General features: G+C 41.5%; 1 protein-coding gene across 1 annotated transcript in view; it reads left to right on the forward strand.

The window, feature by feature from the left end:
- The first annotated feature begins 614 nt into the window (after positions 1–614).
- Positions 615–15392, forward strand: part of pclob (piccolo presynaptic cytomatrix protein b) — a 61478-nt gene continuing 46700 nt past the window's right edge. Inside the window, exons 1-11 of the mRNA XM_017305162.1 lie at positions 615–752; positions 3057–4134; positions 4301–5125; positions 6652–7467; positions 7660–8511; positions 8639–9571; positions 9791–10780; positions 10948–11769; positions 11991–12815; positions 12963–14063; positions 14431–15382. Coding sequence (XP_017160651.1) covers positions 3289–4134; positions 4301–5125; positions 6652–7467; positions 7660–8511; positions 8639–9571; positions 9791–10780; positions 10948–11769; positions 11991–12815; positions 12963–14063; positions 14431–15382 — 8962 coding nt within the window. The 5' untranslated portion in view covers positions 615–752; positions 3057–3288. The remainder of the gene's footprint in view (positions 753–3056; positions 4135–4300; positions 5126–6651; positions 7468–7659; positions 8512–8638; positions 9572–9790; positions 10781–10947; positions 11770–11990; positions 12816–12962; positions 14064–14430; positions 15383–15392) is intronic.

The raw sequence follows: 15392 nt of genomic DNA on the forward strand, positions 1-15392 counted from the left end.
CAATTCGGTTTCTGAGAAAATTTGAATATTATTATGATCAATAAAAGAAKATATTTTAAACAGAAATATCAGTCTTCTGAAAACGGTTTATTTATATACTCAATACTATTCTGAAATTAATGACCAAAAATATACATATAGATCAAGAAGTTCTCATTTGACCATTCTTGTCTAGACTATATGTGGATTGTATGGTACTAGCTCACTGAGTGAGTACAAGATCCCTACAAAGCATGGCTTTGACATCTACTCTGGAAAACAGTGTATCATGTCTTTTAGTTTTAACCTCCTGATTAAAACAGGACCAAATCTACCCTTTAATAAGCCACAAAAAAACGGGTTTGAAAATGACGTTAATGTTTCTGACGTTGCTCTCGTGCTCGTGGCTCGACATTATCGCTCAAAGACTCACGAACACCATGATGTTTTAAAATGTGTCCACATCCACAAAAAAGAAGTAAATRAATCTGAACCACATCACCTTCAGCTATTCACTATTGATCAAACGTGACTCTGCGGGAATAAATCGCCTGTCCCTTTTAATTCTGATTTCCGTGCGTGATATATATTGTGATCACCTGTCAGATGCGGCGCCTGCGCASTAGAGCGGGAGGCGGAGTGGGGCTCTGTTTGCTCTCAATCTGCTGCTGCCCTGTGCCCTCCATCCCTCTTGCTTAGACGGGCTGACACTGAGCGGGAGTTATCCGACGAGGACTGAGGAGGATGGCGAAGCAGATCCGCTACCGATGAAGGTACGCCTTCACTGGGCCACGCTCAGAACGGCACCGCGTTTTAGTGTTTGACATTGTGACCGTGGAGGGTGAAGGATGCTGGGCTGCAGGATGGGAGGGAATGAGAGGGTGATGGTGGACGGGGTAGGGAAAGAGGGGGGGGGGGACACGGCGCGGATGCCAGATGGTGTGTTGTGAAATTAAAACGATGACAAGGGATTCGCTTGGTTGTTTTAAACTGGCTTAAAATGTCCCCACATAGTAGGACCGTTTAGATTATTTGTCGATTTGAACAGGTGTCTGGTCGTTGACATAAATAAACATTACGTGGTAACGTGTTTTTCTCACTCTTGGACCTGTCGTGGATGTATTCTCGTTCAGAAAGATCTTGTGTCAGTCATGCTGTGTTCTCCACACAGAGCATCTGCTGTGATAACATCAAATCCGACTATAGGTGCTTGTGGGCAGAGCAAAGCAGTCATAACGTTATGCTAAAAGCAGATATAATCACTCACTTAGAGAGGTTGTTTCCACGCACAAACCTGCGCCCCCTTAAAGCTTTGCAGTTTTAGTGAAGTGGGTGGGTGTTTAAAAAGAAGAATTTACTAAAATGCTTGATTTGGTGGCTCCCTACCCGGATGTGCCTGCAGTTTCTTCATAGAGAGAGAGAGAGAGAGAGAGAGAGAGAGATAGAGAGAGATTTACCCGTATTTACCCGTGTCGTGTCGTTGCTATAAAACATATCCTGCAAAAGATTTCTCTCTCTTGGACAAACATCACTGGGGTGATGCGATTCTTTCATTGTGGAAGGGGATTAACAGCCCAATCTGAATACGTTGCTGGCTGCAGCAGCAGAGCCAGTTGTAGCGGGTTGAGGATCTCCTTCGTCGCTGCACGTTGGACTGCTTTATTACATTGCAGGAAAGAGATCACGCGTGATCATCGGAGCGGCTCGAACACTGTCCGTGGTGCTGAAAGCAGCAGAAGATAGAGTGAATCGAGAAGATGAAAGTGGACATTTATTAGGAATGGTTTAATTTGAACATACATTTTCTTTTTTTTTCTTTTGTCTGTTTATGAAGAATTCCTATTTGAAGCATTGAAAGCACATTTTGTTCATTTGATATAATTGTATTTATATGAAAAAGGAACATATTTATTTAGATAAAATGTTATTTTCCAAGGCGTCAAACACATTATGACCATTGACACGCGAYGTTAACAACACTGATTTTCTCATCACTATGGCACCTGTTAGTAGGTGGAGTACAGCCAGTCAGTAAAAACAATCTAGTAGCAGGAAAATTGGCTTATCTTTAAAAATATTAAACCAACTTCACAAGAACCCWATTGTGATGATAAAATGACTGGGGTAAAGCATCTTCAAAACTGCATCTCTATTGGGATTTTCCTTGTCTGCAGGGGTCGGTACTTATTAAAAATCAGCTCACTGACGCATATGGGAAATGCAGGCTGGTCCATGTGGTCTGATCTAGTAGATATTGCTAAGGGAGTGAAGTATGCTGATAGAAAGGTGATAAATTTAAGTACCTGTAGGGCATTTGGGTAAACCAGGCCTGGCAGATATGTTAAAATTGTCTTAAAGAGCAGTCATAATGTTTTGTCTGAATGATGTATTATGTAGCGCAGTTTATTGTGATTGATTGCCGAAGAAAACAAAAATCTGCAATATTTAAGTAATTTGTTTATTATATGTTCCATTCACATATAGTTTGTCTATATGTCCCAACCTTCCAGATCACTCAGGTCTTRCGGTYCTGACATTCTCTGTGTCCCCAGAGCCAGAATCAAACATGGGCAAGSAGCATTCTGCTTTYGTGCACCACCAATCTGGAACAAATTTACAGAAAACTGCAAAACAGCTTAAACACAAAGTTCCTTTAAATCAGKKCTAAAAATCCACCTGTTGAGCGTTGCTATCAACCCATAATCACTGGAGCATTGATCAGCATATTTGATATCTATTGACAATTTTAACATTGATACTTGACAAAACGYAAAGTTTGTCATTGGTTCTTCAATTGGTGACTGTTTTAWGTTTTTATGGGCTTTTACTTTTGTATTTTTTTGATGCAAAGCACTTTGAACTGTCTTGTTGCTGAAATGCACTGTACAAAAATAGATTGATTGTCATATTGAATTTAAATGATTAACCTCTTTTTGTTTTGTAGATAGCAGCAAATTTGCTCAAAAAGAATCAGATGTGTGTGCGGTTCAAAAGTCCTTAAGCTCTTCGTAATCTCTTCCCCCATCTTGCTCGTTGTTATTTCACACTTCATTTCTCCTTTTCTGTTGTGCATTTAGGAAGTCGGATSTAGACGCTGAGCCAGAGGAGAGCCCTGGCAGCAGCAGCAGCAGCAGTAGCAGCAACAGCAGAAGGGCTGTAGATGCTCTCTCCTCAGGTGCGGCTCCAGCCCAGGCTTCTGCTGGAGAGCCGGGTGAAAGAGGGGACAGCTCCTGCTCTGACTCTGACAACCTTATAGACTCTAGTTCCAGTGAGGAGGAGGAGGACAAAGTAGAAGAAGCAGACCCAGCCATGTTCTCCTCCAAATTTCTCAGTGGGGCGAATCCCCTGAATGCTATGTCTTCTGCTGTGAATAAGTTTGGCTTGTTCGGAGATGATGGGGAAGGGGATAAAAAGTCACCTCCTCAACAGGGGAGGAAAGCGTCAGGAGAACCACAACCCGGACCTGGCMCTGGAAAGAACACGCAACAAGAACAGGCACCCCAAAAATCCAACCAGGGTCCCCTTATGCAAAAAKCCCAGCCTCTCCCTAAACAGGGATCACCACAGCAACGTGGCAATGGACAGACAGCTCCACCAACAAACAAACCTGCAGGASAACAAACTAAAGATCCACCCCAGCAGAGTTCACCAAAGCCTGGAGTTCAACATCAGGTTCCAGCAAAGGATGGAGCACAACCGGTATCTTCAAAACAGGTTCCACCCAAGTTGAAAGAACAACAGGACCCTGCTAAGGGTAGTGTACAAAATCAAGAACTTTTAAAGGCTGGGGTACAGGGTCCCACAAAGACTGGGCCAGAGATTGTAAGCCAACAACAGCAGTCATCACCAAAAACTAGACAACAACAGCACTCACCTAAGGTAGGACAACAGCAGAAAGGGGGCAAAAATCAGATATCCGATAAACACCAAGACATTAAGTGCCCAGGCACACCTGAAATGACACCTGTTGGATCTCCGTCATTGGGAGCAACAAAAGCCAAACCTCAGTCAAAAGCAGTTTCTAAACCTCTTTGCCCAGTGTGCAACACAACAGAACTTAATATCCATACCAAGGAATCACCTAACTACAAAACCTGCACACAGTGTAAAACTGAGGTGTGCAGCTTATGTGGCTTCAGTCCTCCAGAYACTGATGTAAGTAGTGGCTTCATTATGCACACGTATATATTTATATGAATGCATATTTGCATTAATAGTAATTGCTAAAAGATCTTATCTAACTGTAGAATTGTATTTTTATTATTTTTTTACTTTCATGTACTAATTTAGCTGTACCTTTGTGTTTTTAACTATTATGTAGGGGCATGAGTGGCTTTGCCTAAACTGCCAAATACAAAGAGCTCAAGGAACTTCAGAGCCACCAGGACCTCCTAAAAAAAGGCYGTCTGCTCCTCAAAACCAGAAAKYACCACCTGGTGAACCTACAAGAAAGGACATTTCAGCACCAGGTTCATCACCGAAACTACAGTCTAAACCAACAAAAGTGCCAGCCAGCGATGAACCTCCAAAAGGACCAGAAAATCCGAAACAAGGTGCCAGTTTAGGTCAAGCTCAGAGAATGACACCAGAAACTCAGCGAGCATCAGGATCGCCAAAAATGCATCGGAGTGGTCAACCTGGCCAAACGCAAGGCAGGGTCTCTCCAGCTCCACAGCAGGCATCTGGAGGTTTATTTGGCTTTAGTAGTGGTGCTAAAAGTGAATCTGCAAAACCAGATGAGTCCGTAACTGGGAAGATGTTTGGTTTTGGTTCCTCTCTTTTTAGTTCTGCATCTACCTTAATTGGCTCAGCTGTTCAGGATGAACCCAAAATCACACCACCAGTTTCTCCCAAAATGCAGCTCACAAAGGACAGTAAGGCAGCTTCTGGCCAAAAGTTAGAACTAGAAAAAAAGCAGCAGCAACCTCAGTCAGCAGCGCAGAAAGCAGGAAAATCCTCTGCGGAGGGTCCAAAGGCAGCAACAGCCTCCCTCAATCCTATCGACAAGGGCCAATCCATTTGTCCGATTTGTAAGATGGTGCTTAATGTTGGCTCAAAGGATCCTCCCAACTTCAACAGCTGCACAGAATGCAAAAGCACTGTCTGCAATCAGTGTGGATTCAACCCCATGCCAAATGTAAAAAAGGTAAGACTTGTAATATTCATTGAATAAATCTGGAAAGGAAAATACTCAATAGTATAACAAATAATTAACATTTTCACGTAGGCTCTTTTCTAAACAACTTCATCGCTTCGTGAGCAAAGTTATTTCTTTCTGAGATAAAGCAGTTTTTCAATCAAGAAGTATCGCTTATTCTTATACAGCCCTGTGTCTTGTAGAAGATATTTTGTCTGCGCTGCATTTGTTTTTGGAGAGAGACTAAAGATAATACATAGATATATACAGAATTCAGAGAATATTTGACCATAATTTAAAACAATAGGTGATTGTCCTTGCCAATAAACAATGTTGACTGCAAATCAGCTTACATTTCCATGTCAAACCACACTCACTGCATATACACAAACACAGACAGATTTTTGGGAATATAGAATGAATAAACAGAATGACAACTTTGTTGCTACCTGAAGCACATAGAACCTGACACTGGACGCTGTAACTCAATGCACGGTAACTATCTAGCTTACCAAGGACAATCCAGGGCTACATGATCTTATTGTTTAAGAGCATGGATAAAGTAGTACTTGAAAAGAACTGAAATAAAAAATGATACGAGAAAGAAATGCAAGCCTTGAGCAATATGCACACTTATCAACATTTTTAGTACCAGTTGTAAAGGTTTGTAAGGGGATTTGTTGTTTTTATTTATTACTTTAAAATAAATAATTATTTTGTAATGTAGCAAAACCTCACACAAAAATATTTTGTAAAATGCAAACATTGGTTTCAGTGCATTTATTTGTGGTTGGGACACATAGAGAGGGGGAAATTTAAATTTTGTTCTTTGCACTTCTCTGCTTGTCTTTAAAAGTCCTGGACCTTCTAGGTTATTTTTGCTTCACCCCACCCAATAGGTTTTCAGTAGTTTAGTTTTACAGGTTGTGATTGCCATTAAAGAAGGTAGATTTTGTTTCTACTGAAGCATTGCTGTATTAATTTGGAAAGACTAGATTTTTTTTTTTTTTCTATTACAGATCACCAGACTTTTATTTAAAATCACACGGCATTACAAAAAGGTCATGATTCCAATACATGTAACAAGGTTCCCAATGTATTTGCTAAGGTTTTACACATCCGTACCACAGGTCTCAACCATCATAAATCATATCATGTTGAACAAGAGTCCAAACTGATRAAGTTTCACTTTATGAAACAAATTGATTATTGTGTTATTTTTAACTAGTTTCAATCCACTTTTACAATAAAGTATTTTTTTCTGAAATTAAATACATTTAGTAGAAGTTACATTAAAGGTAACTTCTACCACATAGTTTATTTCTTAATTATCTTTGTATGAGGAAGTGATCATAAACTCAGTTTTATCATTGTTTATGTCATCACAGTCATTTCATTCAATAATATTTGGGATTTCTGTGTGGCTGGAAATTTGTTTAAAATGTAACAGCCTAAACTTGCACATATTTTCACTTAGCAACTTATGCTAGATGCAATTCATTCATATTTGACTTTCTTTCTTTGTTGTCTTAAAGGAAAAGGAGTGGCTTTGTCTGAATTGCCAGGTGAAACGAGCTGCTGCAGGAACTGAACCACAGAAAGAAACGCTCTTGGCCGATTCATTTAAAAAGACAACTGCAACATCACCTGGACCTGAAAGGACTTCTGCTCCTGGTTCTCCTCAGAAAAAAGAATCAACAGTAGCTGTAAAACAAGTCAAGACTGAAGGACCAGTAAGCCAAAGGCAAGCTGGCCAACCTCCTGGACAAAAGATGCCTCAGCAGAGCCAAAGGATAGATCCTCAGAAACAAACCGGCCAGACCATCAAGCCTCCACAAAAAACTGGAAATGCCACAACGCAAGAGTCTGGTGGCCTCTTTGGTTTTGGTGCTCCTAAAAGTCAAAGTGATGCAGCAAAACCTGCGGAATCAGTGACTGGGAAAATGTTTGGTTTTGGTACCTCTATCTTTAGCTCGGCTTCAACTTTGATTACTTCAGCTGTCCAAGATGATCCCAAACCTACAACACCTGTTTCTCCAAAGTTGTCCCCTGCAAAGGATCCCAAATCTCTCACAGTCAAAAAGCAAGAGCAGGAGAAAAAGTCACAGCAGGTACAGCAAACCCCGGGTCCCACACCAGTGCAGCCAAAAGCAGATAAACCTCCTTCAGAACTGCCAAAGAAAGAATCAGCCTCACCACTTATTTCCAGAATATCTGATTCCAACTGTCCTCTCTGTAAAGTAAAACTGAATGTGGGCACCAAGGACCCTCCAAACTATAGTACCTGCACAGAGTGCAGAATCGTCGTCTGTAACCAATGTGGATTTAATCCCACACCAAATGTAAAGGAGGTAAGATCTGGAGTTTAAATAGCAAGAAAACATTTGCTAAAAAAATGTTTTTTTAGCTCTACCTGTCTTTTAATAAATATTTATTAAAAGAGGATTCTAAGCTACATAAACATATAATTATAAACTATAATCCTTTGCTCTGTTTTCTAGCAAAATCTATCTGAATGTCTAATTATGTTTGTTCTATTGTAGATCAAAGAGTGGTTATGTCTCAACTGCCAGGTGCAAAGAGCACTTGGAGCATCTGAGCCTCCAGGAACACCTGTGATGAAATTACGAACCTCTCCAAACAACACACCTGCATCTGCTGATGCTATGAGGAAAGAAACACCCTTACAAGAGAAAGAAATTTCAGTACCTGCTAATTCTAAGGAATTAGGCTCCCCACAGCACAAATCACAAAAATCAGTTGAGCAATCAGCAAAGGCCGAAGTCAAGAAAGGACCCGAATTAAGAAAACGGGTCACACCAGAAGCCAGTCAAAAAATTCTGGAACAAGACCAAAAGACAGGTTACAATAAGCCATCAGACCAGACAAGTCAAACAGAACAAAAAAAGAGTGGTATTACATCAACAAAAGAGGAAGATGGGAGGTCCTTAAAATCTGGTGGTTCCAAACCTCAACCAGAAGCTGGAAAACCTACTGAGTCACTTGGAGGAAAAATGTTTGGCTTTGGTTCTTCAATGTTGAGTTCTGCTTCAAATTTTATAACCTCTGCAGTACAAGATGAATCAAAAACACCACCAGTTTCTCCCAAACTTCCAGCAGCCAAGGGAACCAAATCAATTCCAGTTCAGAAATATGACTCAGAGAAGAAACCAGAGCAAGTTCAGCAAACTAGTCACTCTCCATTGCTGCAAGCCAAAGTAAATAAAGATGTAATATCTTCAGATAGTCAAAAGACTGRCCACTCTACCTGTCCTCTATGTAAGACTGAACTCAATATTGCTTCCAAAGATCCTCCCAACTACAAAAAATGCACAGAATGCAAGACCACTGTGTGCAACCAGTGTGGATTTAACCCAATGCCAAATGTGTCAGAGGTAAGAAAAGTAATATTTTGTTAATGTGTTTATGTCTTAAAAACAAATGTTGTCTGGGATTCACTCAACATCGTGTATAAAAAATTGTCACTCTAAGACCTTTTGGTTTATGTTTTTTTCCCTCCAGGTCAAAGAATGGCTATGTTTGAACTGCCAGATGCAAAGAGCTCTCAGTGCCTCTGATGTCAGTGGACCTTCCATAAAACCAGAGACTGAAACAAACAAAGGTTCATCGTTAACGGTACGTCAGAAAATCCCACTTCCTAAACAAGAGGAAAGTCTAAAGAAGGAATTGTCTGACAAAAAGATAGAAGCCCCACTACCTGATCCATCTAAACAGGAGAGGAGCTCCACAACTGCTTCTCCTCATAGAACACAACATGCAGTTGTACCACCTGCTGCTAAAGAAACAGAAGCGAAAATACAGCCCAGCCCAAGCACTGGTCAATCTCCTCCAACTGTCCAAAGAGTAACAAGTACCCAGAGACAGACTGTCCAGAAAAGTGAGTGTGACCCAAAATACATGAAGGTGAAACCAGATGTTCAAGAGGAATCAGAAAGAACAACTCTCTCAAAAGATACTAAAACAGTATCTGAGGCCTCAAAAACAACCGAATCCTTGGGTGGAAAGATGTTTGGATTTGGTTCATCTATTTTCAGCTCGGCATCAAATCTGATATCGGCTGCTGAATCACGAACTACACCACCTGGCTCTCGTAAGATGTCTGCACCACCCCAACTCTCTGGCAAAATGTCTGTCTCACCAAAGATTTCACCAAAAAGTACACCTACAGTTTCTCCCAAAATGTCACCAGCTAGAGAGCCAAAGGTTCTTTCTGCGAGACCAGGGGAACCGCAGCTGAAGAAAGAAGACAAAGCTCTATCACAGCCACATGTAGGAACAGTCTCTCCAAGATGTTCAGATGGAGGGCCAATCTGTCCACTGTGTAAGGGTGAGATGAACATCGGCTCTAAGCAGACTCCAAATTACAATACCTGCACTGAATGCAAGACCACAGTTTGTAACCAATGTGGATTTAACCCCATGCCCATGGGTGAGGTAAGTACTGAAACAAAGCTTCTACTGTGAGAAATAAAGTTATTCAGTTCAATTCCGTTTTATTTATATAGCACCGATTCACAAAAAATGTCTCAAGGTACTTTAGCCCTTTTCACATGTACTGTTATTTTTCTTCATTGAGTAGACAAACTGGCTTTTATTAGAATTTTAATGTTTGTTTTTAAATCAACTCCTAATTTTGTTTTTACTGTATTTCAGGTAAAAGAGTGGCTGTGTCTCACATGTCAGGTGAAGAGAGCAGTTGGACCATCTGAACCTCCAGGCCCTCCTGCTTTAAAGTCCCAAACCTCACCCAGTAAATTTCCTCCACCCACTGATGTTCAGATGAAAGATGCCTCCAAACTCACTTCTTCTCCAAAAAAGGATGGTCTCGATGTTGTGGAGMAATCTAGAGAACCTTCAGGGAGAGTTTCACCACAGAGAAAACAGTCAGTGCCATTAAGCAAACCTCCATCTTGTGATGCTCCTCTAAAACAAGTTAGCCCAGCACAAGATCAGAAAGCACCTCAAGAAAAACTAAAAGCCGAAGAAAAGAAACCATCAGATCTGGCAAACCAACATGAACGCAGACGGAGTAGCACTACTCCAGCAAAACAGCAAGAGTCCGGAGGCTTCTTTGGCTTTGTTGAATCGAAACCTCAGTCAGAAGGAGCAAAGGCTGCCGAGTCAGTGGGTGGGAAGATGTTAGGCTTCAGTTCATCCATATTTAGTTCTGCTTCTACCTCATTAACCTCAGCGTTGAAGGACCAGCTCAATACAACACCACCAGTTTCTCCCAAGATGTCTCCTTCAAAAGAGGCAAAATCACCTACAGCTCCAAAAGTAGAACAGGAGAAAAAGTCACAACAGCAACAGCAGTCAGAGGATCAGTCAACTGCAGAACCAAAATCAAATGAGATCAAGCCTTCTGCTTCCCAAAAGCTTGAGCAGCAGAAGAAAGCAGAGACATCCTTGCAGTCAAAGACCCTTCCATCAGTACAGGTTAAAGTGGAGAAAACCTCATCAGAGGTTTTGAAATCTGAAGCAGGTACCCATGCAAGTGTCAAACTAGAACACTCCACCTGTCCACTGTGTAAGATCAAACTCAACATAGGCTCCAAGGATCCACCCAATTATAATGCATGCACACAGTGCAAGAACACAGTGTGTAACCAGTGTGGATTTCAACCAATGCCAAGCAAAACTGCGGTAAGAGAATAGGAAAAAATAAAGTTGTTATTCTGTATAGACTGTTAAAGACCAACCTATTTTAGAAGTGTCATTTTCTTGATTTGATGTTTCAAAAATCGATAAATATATAAACAACTCACAACCTAGAAGTTGTTCTTATTAACTTGATTTCCTTCTGATTTTAGGTTGAGTGGTTGTGTCTCACCTGTCAGATGGAACGAGCCCTGGAAGTGACAGAGCCTCCAGGAGTTACTTCTCTCAAGCCTCAGGCAAAATCCCAAGCAGGCATCACCAGCCCAGCTGAGCCTGAAAAGAAAGTCTCCTCCGCACCACAGTCACCTCAGAGGAAATTATCTTCACCAGCACAGCCCCCTGAGACAGCTGACAAGCAAGTGGTTAATAAACAGGCTAGCCCAGTTCCTTCTAAGAAAACCCTACAAGAACAGCAGAAAACATCAGGCCCAAGCAAATCACCAGACCAGACAAGGCAAGCTGAACAGAAGCAGAGCAATGTGACGGGGGTGCCACAGAAAGATTCAGGTAGCTTCTTTGGATTAGGCAAGGGTAAAACTCAGCCTAATGTGGACAAACCAGTGGAGTCTGTCTCTGGAAAAATGCTTGGCTTTGGTTCATCCATTTTCAGCTCTGCATCTACCTTAATCACTTCAGCTGTTCAAGATCAACCTAAGACCACTCCACCAGTATCTCCCAAGTTATCCCCTGCAAAAGAAGTCAAATCCCATGCTGCCCAAAAGAAGGAGCAGCCAGAACCTCAGCAGCCTAAGGCACCTGCTTTGGTGCAAGTCAAAGATGACAAGGCTCAGCCAGAAACTTCTAAGACTATAGAAGCTTCCAAAGGTGCCATCAAACTAAACACTAGCTGTGTGCTCTGTAAGGCTGAACTTAACATGGGGTCCAAGGATCCACCTAACTACAATACCTGCACCGAATGCAAAAACACAGTTTGTAATCAGTGTGGATTTGACCCCATGCCAAACCAGTTAGAGGTAAGAGATATTGCTTTCCCATTGTTGCAACAATTGATACTGACTCTTTGAAGAACCTTGAATAATAAACGTCTCTAAAACATAGAATTTTCATAGGGAAATGCTGGTAATACTGAATTGTATTGACATATTTACACATGTATTTATTAATACTATGTTTTACTTAATAGATACAAGCAATTTTTTTTCTTTAACATAATGTAACATTGTTTTTCTGACAGGTGAAAGAATGGTTGTGTTTGACTTGCCAAATGCAAAGAGCTCTGGCAGCAGCCGACTCCGTACAGCCTCCTCTGAAGAAAGTTCAGGGATCACCGAGCCAAGTTTCCTCACCTGGTACTGTCAAAAAAGATGTGACCAATGAAAGGAAACACAGTATTCCTAAAGAAGGAACTGAAGTTATTGACAAAACACAAGGTGCGCCTCAAAAGAAAGACATATTGCAAACGTCTGCCTCATTGGCATCAAAAGATAAAACAGCTTCAGCCTCAGGTCTAGCAAAAGATGAGAAAACCAATTTACTTTCTACTGAGGGTACTCTAAAGTATTTGGTTCCTCAAAGTGAAGAGGTAGGGACTGTTGTTTCTGATGTCAAACAACCAATGCCTACACAAGGTCCTCCTATTGCCACAGACAAGAAGACAACTCCACTACCTCAAGACACATTCGAAAATGAGGAGAAATTTGAAACTATAAAGACATCAGCTGGACAACTTTTCAAATCCATGGAGGACGTAAAACAATACCAAGCCAAAGAACCTCAAAGAAAAGGTTCAGTAGTAGAGGTCAAAGAAGATGATGAGCAGAAAACGCATGTCAAAAAGATACCAGACAAACCTCAGGAGCTTAAAGTTAATCCAACAGGGCAGAAAGAAGATGGTAAAGGCCAGATGGAATTGACAAAACAGGCTCAAGTTGCTTGTCCACTCTGCAAAGTGGAGCTCACCATTGACTCCAAGAATCCTCCCAACTTCAACACCTGCACTGACTGCAAAGCCATGGTTTGCAACAAATGTGGATTTAGTCCAATGCCAAATATCTCTAAGGTAAATGAATACCAACTCACTCAAGTTTTTTTTTAATTGACAATCTGTTTGACTATTTATGTGAAACGGTTTTTATTTGTTCAAAGCAACATAACACATATCAGATTTTTATTACAATAACTCTTGGTCCTATTTTTGTGTTTGCAGGCAAAGGAATGGTTGTGTCTCAACTGTCAGATGCAGAGAGCTCTTGGAGCTTCTGAACCCCCAGGCCTCCCAATGATGAAAACACAACCTTCACCAAGCAAAGATATCCCTGCCCATAAACAGAAGAAAGAAATCCCAACTGCTAATATTTCCAAGCAAGAGATTTCTGAGCCAGTCACTGACCCTGCTAACATTATTATGGCCAGAGAAACAGAACTCCTTCCTGTTAGTGAACCAACAAAGGAGGTCTCTTGTGCATCTGCTTCAGTCCCTGATGAAAGTGGTCCACCAACTGTCACAAATGTAGATGTTTTACCAGCCTCACAAAAGCCATGTTCAGATGTGCCGAAAGTACAACCGGACACACCACAGCAACAAACTCAGAAAGTTCCTTCTTCTAATAAGCCTGCTATTCCAACAGATCAAGCAAAAGGTGGTCCACCTACAGACAAACCTACCTCTACACCACAGCAGAAGGGAACAAAACAACCCACAACACATCCTAAGAAACCTGAGAGCTCTCTTATGTCTGCATCGCCATCAGTTCAGGCTACAAAACCAGAGTCAGGTAGCTTCTTTGGCTTTGGGGGCCCTAAAACACAGCCTACAACAGAAAAACCTGCAGACTCAGTTACTGGAAAGATGTTTGGCTTTGGCTCATCTTTCTTAAGTTCTGCATCCAATCTGATTACTTCAGCTGTTCAAGATGAACCTAAAACTACACCGCCTACTCCTCGTAAGATGTCCGCCACAGATAGAGTCTCTCCAAAGCCTACACCACCAGCTTCTCCTAAAACATTACCAGCAAGGGATGCTAAGGTAACTTCTGTGCAGAAGACTGAGGACAAGAATTCTGAGAAACCACAGCAGACTAAAAATCTTCCAACAGAACCAGCCAAAGTGACAAAATCACCATCAGACAACTCTAAAGTACCACTAAACGGGCAAGATGCTTCTAAGACTGATCTGTCAGTGTGCCCACTTTGTAAGATCAAGCTAAATTTTGACTCCAAAGATCTTAAAAACTACAACACTTGCACAGAGTGCAAGACTACAGTTTGCAACCAGTGTGGATTTGATGCAATCTCAAATATATCAGAGGTAAGCATCGTCTTCACAAAAGTCACATTTGCAATTATTTGCTTGAGCATAGAGACATATTACATTTGTATCCCAGCAGTGGAAATGATTAGCTTAATCAAGCATTTGACTATCAGTTCTGTCATAATATAGATTCAAAAATAATTATGGGGAAAAAAAAAGTGATTCTCAAATATTTTGTTTCTATAGGAGATGCTAGGGCCTCATGTGAACTGTCTGAATTAACTATTTTAATAACAAACACACAATACCTATTTTCCATTCTCTGGATTATTGTCTTATAAAGAAATTCTGCATCTAAATGATGGTCACCCTCTGTTGTATGTTGAGTTTCCAACATTTCTTTGTTTGATTTCATTTGTTCCAGACAAAGGAATGGCTTTGTCTAAATTGCCAGATGCAGAGGGCATTGAAAGCCTCGGAGTCAACTGTAGCTCCCGTGGCAAAACAGACACCAAGCGAAATTCCACGGTCTTCCCCTGTTGTACAGAAGGAAACCGTTACACCAATCAAGCATATCCAAAAAGATTCCATGGAAGCTGCAACCCCATTGCCAACTGCTGCTCCACCTCAGCAGGATTCTGTCAAAAAGGTGCCAGTGGTTTCAGGTTCTGACCAGCAAAAACCAAATGAAAAACTACAACAAATGAAGATTACTCAAAGCACCAAATCAGAAGTAAAGAAAGATGTTGGAAAACAAGACATTGGGAAAGTACAGCAACAGCCTGCAAAGCTACCCACACAGCCAACCAAAATGGCTCCACCAGTTCAGCCTATTAAACAAGAATCTGGGGGCTTCTTTGGATTTGGTGCACCTAAGGCACCAGTGGCAGCAGCGAAATCTGCTGAATCAGTGACTGGGAAGATGTTTGGCTTTGGCTCATCTTTTCTTAGTTCTGCATCTACACTAATTCAATCAGCTGTTCAGGATGAACATAAAACTACACCACCTACTCCAAGGAAGATGTCCACTACTGTTCCTACCTCACCTAAAGTCACACCACCAGTTTCTCCTAAGATACCCCCTGCCAAAGATACAAAAATGCCTGCTACACAGACATCAGAGCCACTTCAGCAAGACAAGCCTACTCCACCAACTTTGCAAGACAAACCTGCTCCACCACCAAAACAGGACAAGCCTGCTCCACTACCACAACAGGACAAGCCTGCTCCACCACCAAAACAGGACAAGCCCATGCCACCACTTTCACAGACCAAGCCTACGTCACCACCGTTGCAAGACAAGCCTGCTCCACAACCACAACAGGACAAGCCCATGCCACCACTTTCACAGACCAAGCCTACTTTACCACCATTGCAAGACAAGCC

The sequence above is a fragment of the Poecilia reticulata genome, linkage group LG6 (assembly GCF_000633615.1).
Source record: "Poecilia reticulata strain Guanapo linkage group LG6, Guppy_female_1.0+MT, whole genome shotgun sequence".
Classification (NCBI taxonomy): Eukaryota; Metazoa; Chordata; class Actinopteri; order Cyprinodontiformes; family Poeciliidae; genus Poecilia; species Poecilia reticulata.